Source organism: Ranitomeya variabilis, chromosome 6 (genome assembly GCF_051348905.1).
Source record: "Ranitomeya variabilis isolate aRanVar5 chromosome 6, aRanVar5.hap1, whole genome shotgun sequence".
NCBI classification, from domain to species: Eukaryota; Metazoa; Chordata; class Amphibia; order Anura; family Dendrobatidae; genus Ranitomeya; species Ranitomeya variabilis.
In genome coordinates, this window is record NC_135237.1 from 37918996 (window position 1) to 37938714 (window position 19719).

At 43.1% G+C, this 19719-nt stretch overlaps 1 protein-coding gene across 1 annotated transcript in view; it reads left to right on the plus strand.

Moving 5' to 3' along the window:
* The window catches only part of ITGA8 (integrin subunit alpha 8), a 175593-nt gene that overhangs the window by 108295 nt on the left and 47579 nt on the right, over positions 1-19719 (plus strand). The window contains exons 18-20 of the mRNA XM_077268244.1: positions 294-431; positions 1540-1607; positions 13668-13815. Coding sequence (XP_077124359.1) covers positions 294-431; positions 1540-1607; positions 13668-13815 — 354 coding nt within the window. The remainder of the gene's footprint in view (positions 1-293; positions 432-1539; positions 1608-13667; positions 13816-19719) is intronic.

The window sequence follows — 19719 nt, forward strand, 5'->3', positions numbered from 1 at the left end:
CCCATATATAAATTGATACCCAAGTCCAGCCCCCTTAACTCAATGACAGACCCCAGACAACTAGACCTATGAATCAAGAGTCCAGACCAGACTCCCTAAAGGGATTTCCCATTTCACTGATATTAACGACCTATCAGATCACCGGAGACCACCACTGGTCAGCTGATATCAGCTCCTGGGGCCCCGGATGTGAATATGGCACGGAGCCGAACACTTCAAAACTACTGCAGATCAGCTCTTATCCCTTTGTCCTAAGTATGAATCTTTTTTTATTGACTTCCTATTTCCCGCAGGAAGAATCGGAATTCCGCGATAAGCTGACTCCAATCACTGTCAGCTTGAATTACAGCTTACACGAATCTGTCTTCTCCGGTGACCAGGATCTAAAACCAATATTAAATCTCTATAAAGAAGCAAAATTACAGAAACAGGTATGCTCTGGCTATAAGTCCTTCTAATTAACTGGTTTCCAGTGCAATGTTGTCAACAATGTGCCCAGGTATCATAAACAGCGGCAGGCATACCCTTAAAAACTGCACTGTGTGAATAGAGTTTCATAAAATAACTTCTAACTATCATCTGATCCCTTGCCACCTTGTTTTTGGTCATACATGACAGGAGTTTACCTCTGGTCACAGGTGTCGATTGATGGGAGTACTACAGGGGGTTGCAGCCTGCAGCTGTCAGCTTTACCATGCTGGTTATCAAAAATAGAGAGGAACCCACCTTGTTTTTTTTTAAATTTATTTATAGCACAGGCGCCGGTTGATAAATACTCCCATCATTTGCCAAATGCTCTATCGGTTATCATCGACAGCAGCCATAGGCTGATGGGAGTAGTACTTCCATCAGCTGGCTCCTGTGACCGTAGGTAAACTTTTTACCTCCGGTCACAGCTGCTGGCTAAGGGAGACTTTTAGACCAGGCAATGCTTCTTGAGAAAGAGGTATGCAAATGAGTCAATGACTGACTCTTGAACGAGCCTTGCCATATTAGTTAGTATATTTACCCCATCATTCTTCCATATTATGTCCGTGGGAAATTATAAAGTGGAGCTGAATCTATAATTAATATGTTGTACACAATATTAAAATAATGTAGCAAAGCTACTAAAAAATGTGCATTAAGGTATCTCTCCGACCGAGAGCGGGATCTGCTTAGAGTTTGTCTTTTTTCCCGGGTCTGCGTGGATTTCCACCGAGTTTCCTGGTTCCTTCTCACACTCTACATCATGATAGGCTAATTAGCTTCCTAGGAAATGTTCCCATGTGTGTAGGAGCCATTGGGGGCAGGGAGTGACGTGAAGGGTGACAAGTTCTCTGCACCACTGTTGAACTGCGTATTAAATTTGGTGTTTCAAGATCAAGAAAATTTCTTATTTTGTTTTATGAATTGCCAAACGGTAACATTTTTGGAGATGAGAGGAGCTCAATGATTTGAAAACAGCAAATTTTATTCAATAACTTTTCTTAAAATGAACAAAAAAATAGTAAAATGGTCTAAAAAGTTGTCACTGTCTTTTGTCTTCCCCAATCTCAGGCTCACATTCTTGTGGACTGCGGAGAAGACAATATGTGCATTCCTGACCTGAAACTTTCAGCCAGATCGTAAGTCTAAATAAACATACGGTACATAGCCTGATTGATTTCTATTACGGTAGAACACATGCGTCCCAAAAAATGTACAACCGGCGAGTGCTACGCCAACGTGCCATGTTTGTTTTACATGTTAATTGTAGCGCTCCACAAAATGTTCAGCTAATAGGTGGCAGATTTTCCACTGAAATTATTTTTACAGTTCATAAAACAATGCAGAGGGACACAATCAGAGGAAAGGGTGAGTGTAGAAAGAAACCATAGGGCACCACAGCAAAACCTGGAATTAGGGTTCACAGTGTTGTGATGAAATGCAGCAAGCAGAGAACATGAAAAAAATCTGATCATTTTGGTATACAGTGACGTTGGTAGAACAGGTGTAATGCACACAGTGATGTCACAGTACGAGGGATAATAAACACAGTGACATCACAGTACAGGGATAATAAACACAGTGACGTCACAATACAGGGATAATAAACACAGTGACGTCACAGTACAGGGATAATAAACACAGTGATGTCACAGTACAGGGATAATACACACAGTGATGTCACAGTACAGAGATAATACACACAGTGATGTCACAGTACAGGGATAATACACACAGTTATGTCACGGTACAGGGATAATACACACAGTTATGTCACAATACAGGGATAATAAACACAGTGACGTCACAATACAGGGATAATAAACACAGTGACGTCACAATACAGGGATAATAAACACAGTGACGTCACAGTACAGGGATAATAAACACAGTGATGTCACAGTACAGAGATAATACACACAGTGATGTCACAGTACAGGGATAATACACACAGTGCTGTCACAGTACAGAGATAATGCACACAGTGATGTCACAGTACAGAGATAATACACACAGTGCTGTCACAGTACAGTGATAATAAACACAGTGCTGTCACAGTACAGAGATAATACACACAGTGATGTCACAGTACAGGGATAATAAACACAGTGATGTCACAGTACAGAGATAATACACACAGTGATGTCACAGTACAGGGATAATACACACAGTGCTGTCACAGTACAGAGATAATGCACACAGTGATGTCACAGTACAGGGATAATACACACAGTGCTGTCACAGTACAGTGATAATAAACACAGTGCTGTCACAGTACAGGGATAATACACACAGTTATGTCACAGTACAGGGATAATACACAGTGACGTCACAGTACAGGGATAATAAACACAGTGATGTCACAGTACAGAGATAATACACACAGTGATGTCACAGTACAGAGATAATACACACAGTGCTGTCACAGTACAGTGATAATAAACACAGTGATGTCACAGTACAGAGATAATACACACAGTTATGTCACAGTACAGGGATAATACACACAGTTATGTCACGGTACAGGGATAATACACACAGTTATGTCACAGTACAGGGATAATACACACAGTGATGTCACAGTACAGTGATAATAAACGCAGTGATGTCACAGTACAGAGATAATACACACAGTGATGTCACAGTACAGAGATAATACACACAGTGATGTCACAGTACAGAGATAATACACACAGTTATGTCACAGTACAGGGATAATACACACAGTGATGTCACAGTACAGTGATAATAAACGCAGTGATGTCACAGTACAGAGATAATACACACAGTGATGTCACAGTACAGGGATAATACACACAGTTATGTCACGATACAGGGATAATACACACAGTTATGTCACAGTACAGGGATAATACACACAGTTATGTCACAGTACAGAGATAATACACAGTTATGTCACAGTACAGAGATAATACACACAGTAATGTCACAGTAAAAGGAAAATACACACAATGATGTCACAGTAGAGAGATAGTAAACAGTGATGTCACAGTACAGGGATAATACACACAGTGATGTCACAGTACAGGGATAATACACACAGTGATGTCACAGTACAAGGAAAATACACACAATGATGTCACAGTAGAGAGATAGTAAACAGTGATGTCACAGTACAGGGATAATACACACAGTGATGTCACAGTACAGGGATAATACACACAGTGATGTCACAATACAGTGATAATACACACAGTGATGTCACAATACAGAGATAATACACACAGTGATGTCACAATACAGAGATAATACACACAATGATGTGACAGTACAGAGATAGTAAGTGATGTCACAGTACAGGGATAATACACACAGTGATGTCAGCAGTTTTATCTACTATCCTGATTTGTATGCCCTCAGGTATAATGAGTAGAGTTAAATAATGCACAAATTTTACAATGTTCCCTTCCCTGGTATGTATATCACACTGCTATGGTGCCCTTGGAAAGTGCAGGTCCAGCTCTGGTCTGATTCTTCTGTGGTCCATGATGTAATGGATGTATTGCTGCATGTTGTGTTTCTTAAACCATGCACCCCATGGGGTCGAGAATAAGTAAAAATTGGTGTAAAATAGATTTCTAAAAGGGGCAGAGATTTATTGTATTTCCAGCATTAATCATGCTCCAGCTCCATTAGCGACCTAACGTTCCCCACCCGCATTCGCACAACATATTTGGACGCGCCGTCTTCTGTATGAGTAAATACATGTTTGCAATCAGGCGGCTTCCTGATTGAGATAAACATTTGAATACAAAGGGATGAATCTATTTAGAGGCCTCAAATGAAGCAGAGTTTAAGTTATTATTAAGTTGCCGTCCTCTGTAATCCGCCCGCGGCGGTCTAAAGTAAACACATTTAATTGGCCTCTTGTTTCTGTACAGGAAATAATTAAGGATGCTGACGATGTACGCATTACTGTACTGTGGGCTACTATTAATAAACATTCACTCCAAGGTTGAATGCAGAGTTCGCAATAAATATTTTTTTATACTTGATATTACCTCAAAGGGGTTATCCTTTGCTGCTTTTTTCCAAAAAATTGTTCTACCTAGGTCTTGTGGTGTTTTGCACCTCTGTCCCGGTCACTTCAGTAAAGTTGATCTTCAGTACTAGACACAACACGAGGACAAGTGTGGCGCTATTGCCGGCGCCCCAGCACAGTGTCCCCTTCTTCCTCCGTGCAGGAACACCGGCTTACTTACTGCATCGGTCCTTGGCGCAGTCCCGCTGTGCTCCTGCCTCCTGTCACTTCCTGGTTTGCACGCCGCATTGTTTCTCGGCAGTGTTGTGCGCTCCCCTATTCTTGTCAGGTGTGAGGCATTTAGTAACATGTTCTCCTGCAAGGTGTCTCTCGACCAATTGCTGGGAGACATCACGTATAAACGGCACCTGCCCCAATAGGGAGGTGCCTGAACAACCACTATAGTTTAGTGTTAGGGTTGTGCAACTGTAACCTGTCCCTGTGGCCATCCTGTTGGCATAGTCTGAACCTGTCCCTGTGGCCGTCCCATTTGCTATCCGGAGACTGCACATTCTGAACCTGTTCCTGTGGCTGTCCTGTCAGCATAGTGTGAACCTGTCCCAAGTGGCCATCCTGCCTGCATAGTGTGATCTTGTTCCAATGGATGACCTGTCCTGCCCTGTCCAGGAGTCTGTATTAACAGCTTAGACCCATGGGGTCAGTTGCTACTGCCCTGGCATGGCACCTGGCAGCTACCTGCTGCTCAAGGCTGACCTCACCACTAGAGGCTCCAGTGAACACCAGCTGCTTATTCACACCCCTCCAGGGTAGGTCCGGTCCGTGGCACAGTGGGTTCATGAACCACGTGCGCCACCTGCATGTGTATGCATCAACAAAGGTGTGGCACTGTTGTTTGGAAAGGAAGGCAGACATTTTTTTCTAATCTTGTGTAAATCCTTTAAAAGTGGGATACCAGACCCCAGTGACAAGCCATAAATAAATGAGGTTACATTGGGATTAGCTCCTTGAAGAGATGTAGTCAAAGTAGAAAGTGGTCACCATTGAGATAGGGAAGAACAATTCACAGGTTAAAATTATGCCCTGTGTCACCTACCCGCTTCTCAGCACATGACTTGGGGTTGCACCTGCAAGGGTTAATCTATCTCCTCTCCCTCAGTCCAGCATTCAACCTCTGTCCTTTGCTGCAATGGGAGCATAAATCACATCCCGACACAGATCACACGCCCCGCTCATACACGCTGCCACCACTCACCGAACACACGGGCGATGAGTCCCAGATGTACTGCTACTACTATGTGCCAATCACCAGGAGCACACACTCTAAGTCTATGGATTCTTTAGAGCATACAAGGTTCAGACTTATTAAAGTTTTAATCTTTAATATAAAAGGTACAGTGCTTACAACAAAAAGGATATAAAAATGGAAGTAAAAAGTGACATACAAATATGCAAAAACAGTGATAAAATAAAGGGAGAAAACTTACAGAAATATCGAACTTTGCAGTCTGGTACTCTGTCCCTGAGGGAGGGAGAAATTTGGAATGGCTCACATCAGCTTTCCAGGCTGCTGAACATCTTTCTTTGTGTGTAGGCCTAATTTATAGACTTACTCTAGAGATCAGATTGCTAGACCAGCCTCTCAGGTTAATATTCTAATTGCTGGTTTGTGACTGGACCATGGCTATTTTACCAATGAATACATGATTTTTCTCTGAAACTCTTTGTGTAACCTTTCTCATATATAGATAGTGTCAGGCTGCAATTGGCATCTCTCTTCAAAAGAGCCAGAAGGTGTGAAATGTTTCCACTTTGTGGTTCTCAGTAAAGCCCCCTGGCAAGATTGGAAACAGGAGACTGCCTTCTCAGGATAACATATGCTGTGACCCCTGTGAGACCTGCAGCCTAGAACAGATGGTAATTACTGCCAGTCATACATCCATACCTATACATATTTCACTACACCCTGTCTTTAATATTTTTTGTACAATCATTTGATCACTCTATTACATGTATCATGTTCTGCTGATCACTTCCCTGAAATACACTGAAGGAAAAACATACCTCCAACAGTAGCTAAATGAGTGATAGATCAGCTAAAAAAGGAGAGGCATGTTCTATAAAATCTCCACCTTGGGTATCAAAAGAGCTTTTCCCACTCCTGATTGTCATGAATCCTTTTCCCACTCCTGATTGTCATGAGGTCCTTGTTTCACTCTTGATTGTCCTGAGTCCTTGTCCCACTCCTTATTGTCCTGAGTCCTTGTCTTACTCCCGATTGTCATGAGTCCTTGTCTTACTCCCGATTGTCAGGAGTCCTTGTTCTACTCCTGATTGTCATGAGTCTTTGTCCCATTCCTGATTGTCATGAGTCTTTGTCCCATTCCTGATTGTCATGAGTCCTTGCCTACTCCCGATTGACATGTGTTCTTGTCCCACTTATGATTGTCATGAGACCTTGTCCCACTTCTGATTGTCATGAATCCTTGCAGCAATACCGATTGTCATGAGTTCTTGTCCCACTTACGATTGTCATGAATCCTTGCCCCTCTCCAAATTGTTATGAATCCTTGTAGCAGTACCGATTGGCATGAGTCCTTGTCTCACTTCTGATTGTTATGAGTCATTGTCCCTGTTCCGATTGGCTAGAACCTCGTCCCTCCCCTTATTGTCCATTTTCCACTACTTATTTGAGGCGGTACTGTGCTCTACCCACCACTGATTCTCTACAACATACCTCTCAAAAGTTGAATCCCAAAGTTTAAACATTATAAGCCCTATCCCCAGTTGTGTCCTGGGACACCTAAAACATTGTGATTATGTCTGTTTGTATGGTATGCAACTTTGCATAAACCACTGCCTTCAAGGGTCCTTGATTGGTTGGGTCGTCCTGAGATAGACCCTCTTTTTAGCCAGTTTACATTTTGGCTACTTTAGGTCGTGAACTCTATGGCCATGTGCACATGATGCTTTTTGTTTTATTACTATTTCAGATTATTACATAACAAAAATGCATCAGGAATGCATCATGTGAACACGAAACCAGAAAGTCCATTTAATTATGAAATGGTTAAACTGCTTACCCTGCAGAGATCACCAAGATCAGTGCTGAGGGATACACTTTCACAGTCCTATCAGCCAGGATAATTATATTTTTGTCTCAGCAAATCGTCTTATTCCTTGACCCTGTGAATGTGAATTCCAATCTTGCCGTAATACTTCACATTGTTTACTAACTGCATTATTTTTACGTGCAGCGATCGCTCAGCTTTGGCTCAAACTCAAGGCTGCAGAGTCGTAAGAGCACCATTTGCCACCATGCCATCCCGCAGTTCTCTATGACAACTGGGTGTGAAATGCTGGAAATAGTTTTTCTTTTTTGTGACTTCTCAAGTGTGTCCTCCTTATCCTGATGGGTCCATGCGCAACAGTAGTAGGAAGCCGCCCCCATCCCTCAGAGTCTGGTCTATACAACTTCAAAGCACAGTGAGTCCCATGACATACCCCCAAAACATTCCTGGCAAGGATGTGATAGGGCTTTGAAATAAAGCCATGTGGATTCCCATAGTGTTCACAACCACAAAAACAGCTCCGCGATGCCGCTACACTCCGTCCGCTGCACTAGAACATAAGGTTTTGGGAATTAACATATGGAATCTTTGCAAACATTCTCTTTGAAGTTACTTAGAGTTTTAAGATGTGTCCCAAAATATAGAATTAAAGGAGCCATGTTAGACATTTGTGCCACATCCGAGCATGCTGTATATGAATTTTGATTGGTCTCTTGGGAGTTGTATGTCCTTTTTTGGCAGTATAAGGCAACCGTATGGCAATGTTATTTAGAGGCTGTGCTCGTGTGTATGACATGTTTAGAAAATAAAAAAATTAATTTACACTTACTGCCACATACTGCAACACTACATAGCGGCACATAGTATGCCTACAGCTCCACAGTATCTGGGTGCATGGGCCTTCATACCACCTCCAGCCGGTGCCTACATGAGTCCTACTTCACATAAGACTAGAATAAAGAGAGCTATACACGTTGGTAGCAGCTTCTATATTCAGCTTTCTACAAAATACTTCACCTGGCATTGCCGTAGCTTCAAGAGACAACACCTTAACGAGCAACCAGAAGATGTGTAAATTGGAAAACGGTTTTAAACATATAGTTGAAAACAGAAGTTTCCATAAACTACGTAAAAAGACACATCTGCATGACTTGGGTCAGATGTTAGCGATCTCCTTCCATAAGATTCTCACAATAATTGGTCGGAATTTGGGCCTATTCCTCCTGACAAAACTGGTGTAACTGATCCCGGTTGGTAGGTCGCCTTGCTCGCACCGGCCTTTTCAGCTTTGCCCATACATTTTCAATAGGATTGAGATAAGGGCTTTCTGATGGCCACTCCAAAACATTGTGTCACGCTGTGACTGTCCTGGTGTGACACGACCTGGCGGGACGGTCACAAAACGACAAAACACACAAGGGTACACGGGACACTTTAACAACGGTGGGCCCTGTCGGTAGGGAACGGGGTATGGGCACCTCCTGCACTCACCTGAGGCTGTACCCTGATCTTGCTACCATCCCTATACGGGTTCTTTCAACCCGTCGCCGACCAGGATACCTTATCCCTCTCTTGCCCTGCTCTAATCCCTATGTAGGCTGGTGAGAGCACTGGTCCCACCGCTGCACTAATACAACACCGGAAAAGTTACACAACAAAGGGACAAAGAAACAATAACAGCACACTTAGCTTTCTCTGCTGCAATGCCCCGCACAGCAGAGTAAGGCACCTGGAATGAGTATTCAGCTGTAGAACCACAGCACTCAGCAAGCTCCTATTGCAGCTAGGTTGGTATCCAAAGGACCTGTATAACCAACAGTGAGCTGATGCACCAGGTGACCTTTTAAAGGAAGGTGGGAGTGGTCACCACCCACATCAGCAGAACAAGCTGCAATGCAATTACACCAGCGACCACCAGGGGAAAAACTGCATTAACCCCCGATGACCTGAAAGGAAAAAAGGTTTTAATCGGAGGGAAACCAGATCTGCCACAGATCCAAACATGAATCGTGACACATTGACTTTGTTGTCCTTAAGCCACTTTGTGACCATTTTGGCATTGTGCTTCGGGTCATTGTCCATTTGGAAGACCCATTTCCGCCCAAGCTTTAACTTCCTGGCTGATGTCTTGAGATGTTGCTTTAGTATTGCCATATAATCTTGTTTTCTCATTATGACATCTATTTTGTGAAGTGCACCATTCCCTCCTGCAGCAAAACAACCCCACAACATGATGCTGCCACCCACCATGTTTCACAGTTGGGATGGTGTTCGTAGGCCAAGCTTCTCCCTTTTTCCTCGATGGTCATTATGCTCAAAAAGTTCAATTTTAGTTTCATCAGACCACAGGACATGTCTCCAAAAATTAAGGTCTGTGTTCCTGTGTGCATTTGCAAACATTAATTTGGCTTTGTTTCTTTTGGAGTAATGGCTTTTTCCTGGCAGAGTGGCCTTTCAGCCCATGTTGATACAGTACTCGTTTCACTGTGGATATTGACACAATCTTATCAGCTTCCGCCGTCATCTTCACAAGGTCTTTTGCTTTTGTCCTTGGGTTCATATGCACATGTAAGACAAAATACGTTCATCTCTGGGACACAGAACTCGTCTCCTTCCTGAGCGGTATGATGGCTGGACATTCCCATCTTGTTTGTACTTGTGTATAATTGTTTGTACAGATGAACGAGGGACCTTCGGGTATCTTAGGGTATGTGCACACGTCTGGATTTCTTGCAGAAATTTCCTGAAGAAAACCGGAAATTTTCTGCAAGAAATCCGCATTTTTTTTTTTGCGGTTTTTTTTTTGCGGTTTTTTTTCCGTTTTTTTTTGTGTTTTTTTAGCATTCTGCAAGCGTAATTAGCTTGCAGAATGCTAAAGTTTTCCAAGCGATCTGTAGCATCGCTTGGAAAACTGACTGACAGGTTGGTCACACTTGTCAAACATAGCGTTTGACAAGTGTGACCGACTTTTTACTATAGATGCAGCTTATGCAGCATCTATAGTAAAAGAAAGAATGTTTAAAAATAATAAAAAAAATAAAAAAAATGCTTATACTCACCCAGACATTTCCTCAGCGGCGTCCGTTCCTCTTCCTATAGCTGGTGTGTGCGCGCAGGACCTTCCGTGACGTCGCGGTCACGTGAGCGGTCACATGACCGCTCACGACCAATCACAAGACAGTGACGTCATCACAGGTTCTTTACCGCACACCAGCTATAGGAACCGAACGGCAGCATGCAGCGGGGAGGCGGGAAGACATTGATGGTGAGTATAGGACTATTTTTTATTTTATTTCTTATTTTTTGACCACTTATATGGTGCCCAGTGCGTGGAGGAGAGTCTCCTCTCCTCCACCCTGGGTACCAACCGCACATAATCTGCTTACTTCCCGCATCGTGGGCACAGCCCCGTGCGGGAAGTAAGCAGATAAATGCACTCCTAGGTGTGCGGAATCCCCTGCAATTCCGCATTTTAATGAACATGTTGCTTTTTTTTCCGCGATGCGATTTTTTCGCGGAAAAAAAGGCTACATTTGCACAAAAAATGCTGAATACACTGAAAATAGTAGGAGGCATATGTTAGCGTTTTTTTCGCGTCTCTATCACGTTTTTATAGCGAAAAAACGCGAAAAAAACCCGAAAAATACTTAACGTGTGCACATGGCCTTAAAATTGTGCCCAAGGATAAGCCAAACTTGTGCAAGTCTGCAATTCTCTTCCTGATATCTTGGCTGATTTCTTGAGACTTTCCCATGATACTACACAAAGAAGCAGTGTGTTTCAGGTGTGTATTAAAATACATCCACAGGTGTGCCTCTATTTAACTCAGATGTTGCAAAAAAAGCTATCAGAAGCTTCCAAACACATGACATCATCATATGGGCAGAATTATTTTAAGGCATAGTAATCTTAGTGTATGTAAACTTTTGACTTTTGCAGTAAGTAATAAAAATGTCTTAAAATATTATCTCTCTCATTATTCTGGCATTTGGCAAATATTAATGATTATAGTAATCCTAATTGACCTAAAATGGGAAAGGTGTATTCTTATTTTGTGTCAGATATTGATATAAACATGCAAATGTGTATTTTTATATAATGTATGTAAACTTCTGGTTTCAGTTGTATTTGCCAACTTTACAGGACCAAGGGGAGACCCAACAAAAAAGTAGGGAGACCTCCCAGAAGCCAATAATTCTACAGAGACAGGCGATAGGATATAGACAGGGAATGGGATATAGAGGGCAATTAATAGGAGTCAGGGGAATGTGGCCTTAAAAGGAGCATGGACAGGGCAAAAAGTGTGTACATCATGCTTCATGTTAATTCTCCTTTCACATGTATGTTTCCAAAACTTTGCAGCTATGCCAAGAGCTTTAATCATCCTGGTGATATGATTGAGCATATCATTGAAGGGCATAAGAAGCCTCATAGATAGGCAAAAGTATGCAAAATGCAAGAACTTGAAAGTAGGGGCCAGCACATCAGTGGATAGCGTACCTGTAGTGTCATGTGACTTTACAGAATAGGCTGCCATATGCATACATGAGAAATAATCTATTTTTGACAATTATATCACTTGTATCCTGCAGTATTCCCCTCTGCAGGCTTTTTTCTCTAATTTTCAGTTGTATCTGAGCTAGTCAGTGAAGACTAGAGAATGATATCTCCCATACACAGCAGACACAGACATGAGGGACTCCTACTCTCTTGTCTGTATAGTACACACCAACAAAAGGGACTCCTGCTCTCCTGTCTGTATAGTACACACAGACATGAGGGATTCCTGCTCTCCTGTCTGTATAGCACACACAGACATGAGGGACTCCTGCTCTCCTGTCTGTATAGCACACACAGACATGAGGGACTCCTGCTCTCCTGTTTGTATAGCACACAGACATGTGGGACTCCTGCTCTCCTGTCTCTATAGCACACACAGACATGGGGGACTCCTGCTCTCCTGTCTCTATAGCACACACAGACATGAGGGACTCCTGCTCTCCTGTCTGTATAGCACACACAGACACGAGGGACTCCTGCTCCTGTCTCTATAGCACACACAGACATGAGGGACTCCTACTCTCCTGTCTGTCTAGCACACACAGACATGAGGGACTACTGCTCTCCTGTCTCTATAGTACACACAGACATGGGGGCTCCTGCTCTCCTGTCTGTATAGTACACACAGACATGAGGGACTCCTGCTCTCCTGTCTGTATAGCACACACAGACAAGAGGGACTCCTTCTCTCCTGTCTGTATAGCACACACAGACATGAGGGACTCTTAGTCTCCTGTCTATAGCGCACACAGACATAAGGGACTCCTGCTCTACTGTCTGTATAGCACACACAGACATGAGAGACTCCTGCTCTCCTGTCTGTATAGTACACACAGACATGAGGGACTCCTGCTCTCCTGTCTGTATAGCACACACAGACATGAGGGACTCCTGATCTCCTGTCTGTATAGCACACAGCCATGAGGGACTCCTGCTCTCCTGTCTGTATAGCACACACAGACATGAGGGACTCCTGCTCTCCTGTCTGTATAGTACACACAGACATGAGGGACTCCTTCTCTCCTGTCTGTATAGCACACACAGACATGAGGGACTCCTAGTCTCCTGTCTCTATAGCGCACACAGACATGAGGGACTCCTGCTCTACTGTCTGTATAGTACACACAGACATGAAGGACTCCTGTCTCTATAGCACACACAGACATGAGACTCCTGCTCTCCTGTCTGTATAGCACACACAGACAAGAGGGACTCCTGCTCTCCTGTCTGTATAGTACACACAGACATGAGGGACTCCTGCTCTCCTGTCTCTATAGCACACACAGATATGGGGGACTCTTTCCCTTCTGTGTCGCTCTTTCACTCTGCTTCTTGCACGGCTCCTCTTTCCCCTTCAATTTCCTTAGAATTCAGTAGTTTTGATTAACACAAGACAGATTTTAGCAGTTTTTCCAAGTGAGTAATAACTCTAAAAGCTGAAGGAGGAGAAGTGGCTCATAGGTGGAGAAAGAAGCATATTTTTTTATAATGTATTTTACAATATTCATTAGACTTGCAAAAATTGTTAAAACATCAGTGACCAATTAAATACTTTGTTTTAAATTTAGAGATAAAAAGGAGCTGATTTTAGGGGAAGAGAATCACATCCTCTGTATCATAAATGCAAGGAATGATGGAGAAGGTGCTTATGAGGCTGAACTACAAGTCAACATCCCAGCAGAAGCAGACTACGTTGGCATTGAGCGCAGCATGGAGGTAATCGCAGTAATACTTTTTTTTTTTTTAAATTCGTTTATTAATAACAATATCAATTGTACATACATTGTTTACATTCCCAACATCTAGAAGGTACATAAATTTTTTACATATAACCACAATTGGGATATTGCAAAGGTTACAAGTAGTGCATGTCAATCATTTGGTCATGTCTTATACAAACTTTATCTACCTTATCTTCTAATAAAACTTTCAAAACTAATGCGCTGCCACTGAGAGGAAAATTCTAAGTAAGTTTCGCCCTGTAAGCCACCGCTGCTCCGTGTATTCCGACACCCTTTCCTTGCATAGTTATTAAGATATGTTAATCTAAACGGTATGAGAGGAGGAGTTCCATCTCCCCCATATCTTCTCAAATTTGGCTGGATTGCCCCTATTTTGGTACAATGCCCGTTCATATGGAACAATAGAGTTCACCAGATCAACCCATGTTCTAAGAGTTGGACCAGAGCTCCCCATCCATCGTAGGGCCAGCACCTTACGCGCCAGAAACAAAGTCTCCCTCAGAAAAATGTCTATATAACGATCCCAAGTCTCAGCTTCCCATACTCCAAATAAACAAACCAAAGGTTCAAGTGGGACAGGGATAGATATCAATGAAGTCAGTAATGTCGTTACCTCTTTCCAGAATTGGGAAATAATAGGACATTGCCATATCATGTGGATGAAATCTGCGTTGCTGGAATGGCATCTCAGGCAGTCTGATGAGTGTAGACGACCCATTTTGAAGAGACGAATTGGGGTCAAATAGGACTGATGTATGATATATAATTGTGTCATCCTATTATTAACTGATGGGGAAACTTTAGTTGGGGATTCCAAAATTTCATCCCATTCCTCCTCCAGAGTGTCTGGAAGGAGCCGTCCCCACTTCCCTTTAATGGAGTCTAAGGTGGATCTCTCATTTATGGATAATAAATAGGTATATAGAGAAGAAATAAGTCCCTGGGGGCCCTGTGAATTAAGGATACCTATTAACGGTAAATCTGAAATAGCACGTCCTGTACCCGCACTCCGCATATACGATTGGAAGGCTGACCTTAGTTGCAGGTAACGGAAAAACTGAGACCTCGGTATATTGTATATAGTTTGTAATTGCTCGAAGGAGACAAAAATCCCCCGCTGGTGTAAATTACCCACTGTGAGGACACTATATGATGTCCAGAATTTGGTGGATGGGTGACCCAGTAATATCGGGAAATAACCATTATTCCACAAAGGCATTTCAGTTGCTATATCAGCAAATCCTATTAATTTTTTAAGTTGCCTCCATATTGAACGTGCTAGCCGGAGTATAGGGAGTAAATGAGGAACCGCAGTTCTCTCCATTTCCAAAAAACCCAGTGGGCAATCAACTTTAGCTGAGTACAAAATGTGATGTTCAGAGTTGGGAAGAATCTTCCCGGGCATCCACGTATTCAACATTCTGGCCTGGCCCGCTAGGTAATATAAGTAAAAATCTGGCAGAGCCGCCCCACCCCCTTGTTTAGGTCTCTGTAGAGTAGATAGTTTAAGTCTAGGTCTAGCCTTTCCCCATACGAAGGATGTAGTAAGGGAATTTAGGGTTGCGAAGAAGGACTTAGGTATAATAACTGCACTATGTTGGAAACAATAACTCAACTTGGGGAGTAATATCATCTTTATAAGATTGATGCGTCCAGCTACAGATAATGGTAGTTTGTCCCAGGTAGCGAATTTGGATTTGACCACGTCAAGTAATGGGAATATATTGAGATGTAGATCTAGGTGACTACTTTGGGACATATATATTCCTAGATATTTGAACTGGGAGACAATGGGTAGCAATGAGAGGGTTTCAAGGCGGGACATTGGAGTGTGGGAAAGAGGCATCAAAGCAGACTTTCCCCAATTTATATAGAGGCCAGAAAATTTACTGAATCTATCAATCATCGTTATTACTTTTGGTAGAGTGACCTCCACTTGATCCATAAACACCACCATGTCATCAGCATACAGACCGATGACCTCGACCCTATCAGCAATATGTATCCCTTTAATGTCCACAGAAGACCTCATTCGTATTGCCAGAGCCTCTATTGCCAGGGCAAATAGAGCTGGGGAAAGAGGGCACCCCTGCCGAGTACCTCTATGTAGGGAGAACGATGCAGACATTAAGCCGTTCACTACTACGCGCGCCTTGGGTTTTGCATATAGCGTGGCTATCCCTCTCAAAAATTTACTCCCGAACCCATATTTACGCAAACATGCAACCAAGAAGGGCCATTCTAGGGAATCGAAAGCCTTGGCTGCGTCCAGCGAAGCCAATGCCCATTTGTTATCTGTTTCCAGAGAACTATATTGTATGACTGACTGTACCCTCCTGATATTTATAGAAGTGTTTTTCCCTGGCATAAAACCGGTTTGATCCGGGTGTATAAGATCTAGTATGATCTTGTTCAGTCTAGTGGCTAATATCTTAGTGAAGATTTTATAATCTACATTTACCAAAGAAATTGGTCTATATGATCCACAATCTAAGGGGTCCTTCCCCTCCTTCTTAAGTACTATAACATTAGCATCGTAGAACGTTTCAGGAATAGATTCCCCTTCCCATATTCCCTTGAGTACCTTTAGCAATATGGGGGCTAGCTTGTCCCGGTATTTCCTATAGAATTCTATGGGAAACCCATCAGGTCCTGGGGCCTTTCCAGATGCCATGTCAGCCATAGCCTGCTCCACCTCTTCTAAAGTAAATTCAGCTTCCATAAGGGCTTGTTGCGATGAGTTTAGTGAGGGGAATGTAATATCTGATAAATAATCTAAGCACTCATCAACATTAGAGTTGTTACTAGATTTATATAACATAGTATAATAGTCATAGAAGCACCGAAGTATCTCATCAGAAGAGGATACTAAAGATCCATCAGACACCCGAATCTGTAAAATTGTATTGGAGGTATTGTGTTGACGTACCAAAAAGGCCAGCAGTGTACTAGCCTGATTTCCTAGCTCAAAATAAGATTGGCGCGTGAAAAACAATTTACGTTTCGATTTAACCTCTATATGTTGGGTATAAAGTCTTTGGGAGGTGAGCCATTCAATTCTGTTATTGCTGGATTGATTAGCTATATAGGCAGCCTCTGAAGCCTTTAATCTCTGTTCCATCTCCTCATCCTCTTTCGCTGTTGCCCTCTTTATATAGGAGATAGTGGAGGACAGACATCCCCTTAAATATGCCTTCAGTGTGTCCCAGAGTAAACCAAGATTTTGAAGTTCCGAGTGTATCAGAATGAAGGTATCTAATTGAGTAACCGTCCTGTCACTTGAGTCTATTAATTTTAACCAGAAGGGGCTCAATTTCCAGGACCCGCTGTGAGAATCGGATCGTCCATATTTAAGTTTAAGGATAATTGGGGAATGATCCGAGATCCCTCGGTTACCATGCTCAATACCATCTACCCACAGTGCCAACCCACTTGACCCAAATATATAATCTATCCTAGATAATGATTGTCTAGTGGATGAGTGGCAGGTATACCCCTTGATCCCCGGATGATTTATTCTCCACAAATCCAACCAACCACTACCGTCCATAAATAATGCTAGTTGAGAGGGGGGTTGAGGTATAATGTCTCCTGTCGTTGCATCATCTAATCTCAGTTTATCTATGGATGGATTCATAGTCAAATTGAAGTCTCCCATGCAGATAACATTCGCCTCCGGGTACTTTAAAGAGAAGCCTAGGGCCAGACGGAGAACTGATATATTAGCAGGGGGGGGGTTATAGATACATAACAATACGTATTCTCGCGAGTTAATAAATGCATGTACAAAAACAAAACGACCCTCTGGATCACGTCTCGCCTCCCTTGCCTCCCATCTGACCTCTTTGTGCACTAGTAGAGAGACCCCTCTTGAATAACTGGTGTGGAAGGCATGTAAGGACCACTGCACCCACGGCTTTTGCATACATCGAACTTTATCTCTTGTCAAATGTGTTTCTACCAGTGCTACAATGTGGGGATGGTATCTTTTTATCTGTGAAAATACTTTAATTTTCTTTTTAGGGGTCTTTATACCTCGGATATTCCAGGTCATGCATATAAGTTCAGTTCCCATATTTACTCTTGAGGGAAAAATCAATACATATCATTATTATTTGGGTGTATTCCAGCAGTAGCATATTAGGCATAGATTTAATATCAGCGGCAGCTTTACCTAATAAACAACCAAAACAAAACCATAAAACCAAATGGAACAAGAAAACTTGAACGGTAGGGGAGAGTATTTCCATCCTCCCACAGTCAGATTGAAAAGGGGATACCCTCACTGAATTCAGTGTCCGGTATTGTTGATTTCCCCGCACCTATACGGAAAGCTCAATTCTTATTGCCAACTTCCAAGGAACCCAGGCTAGGGGACTTCCATATTTGATCCTCCGTGAGATCGCAGCCATTCAATCGCCTCCGCTGGGTCCGTGAAGAATAATGAGGAACTATTGTGGACGATACGGAGCCGAGCCGGGTAGAGCATAGAATAAACAATGTTCTTGTCTCTAAGTTGCTTTTTAACATCCACAAATCTTGCACGTTGTTTTTGAAGTTCTGCAGAAAAATCTGGAAAGATTGATATGGTGGCATTGCCAAGTTTGATGAGGCCCTTCTGTCGCGCCAAGCGAAGAATAGTATCTCTGTCTCTGCAATTAAGAAGACGTGCCAGGAAAGGTCTCGGCGGAGCTCCAGGAGGCAGAGGCCTAGTTGGTACTCTATGGGCTCTTTCCACCGAGAATGTTGAGGAGAATTCATCTCCCAGTGTGGATTTCAGCCAGCCCTCCAGAAATTGCTCAGGTTGCTGACCCTCTGAACGCTCCGGGAGACCTATGATTCGGACATTGTTCCGACGCAGTCTATTTTCCAGGTCATCTGCCTTTTGCCTCCAAGCATTTACAGATCCAGTGGCTTTGGTTAATTTGGCTTCCATAGGAGTAATAGTGTCTTCTATAGTAGATACCCTCGTTTCAACCTCTGATATACGCCCCCTCATAGTTTGCATGTCATGTCGCAGGCGGCCCACCTCAGTATGCACATCCTCTATTTTCTCTGTAAGAGATGCCCTAGTGAGGGATATGGCCTGCATTAACTGCTCCGATGCCTGTTTGAGAGTCAGTTCTTCCTCCTCTACTTCCCCAGTGCCGTCAGAGGGGCGACCTCTGCGTTGAGAGGATGTGGGGTTATTCCTAAGATTGCGCACATTTTCATGAGGGTCATCCTTGGCAAATTTTTTAAGTTTTTCAGCAGCCGTTGCTCCTCTAGGATGCTGCATGGCGGGTATACACAAAAGGACCTCACAGGTTAGTGCTGAAAGTAGTTATAGGCAGACCGTGCTCCAATTCTGTGAATATAAATGAAGCAAGTTCTATATAGTATTAGATGATGCTCCAAAGTTCCATATATTATGTGTTAGCCAGTAATGGTAGGGAGGATCGCAGGGGAGTAGTCCAGGTGTTGATTTATGTGGTTAGACCTTATATGTTGGACGGGCGCTCAGCTTTTGCTGGCAGGGAGAGCAGCAGAAAGGGGGGGTTAATTCCCACTATTATAATGTCACAAGTGCAGTGATTGATTAACAGAGGAGGTGCAGGGCCCAATGTCTCAGGGCATACATACACCGCACCCCCTCACCAGATCTCAAGCACAGGAATGTTTCACCTGCAGCACTGTTAATGTATAGAGCGACACTGCCTGTGCTGTTAGACAGCGTGCTTCAGTAATGGCCGCCTCTCCGTCCACCCCAGGCCCCTCAGCTGTCATATAATAAAGTGAGTCTCACCGCTGCGATCCTGCCCCTCTCGGCTCCGTTATGAAGAAAGTCCGGTGCCAGTAGGAGATGATGACGCCCTATGTCCCAGGGCGCGCGTGCATA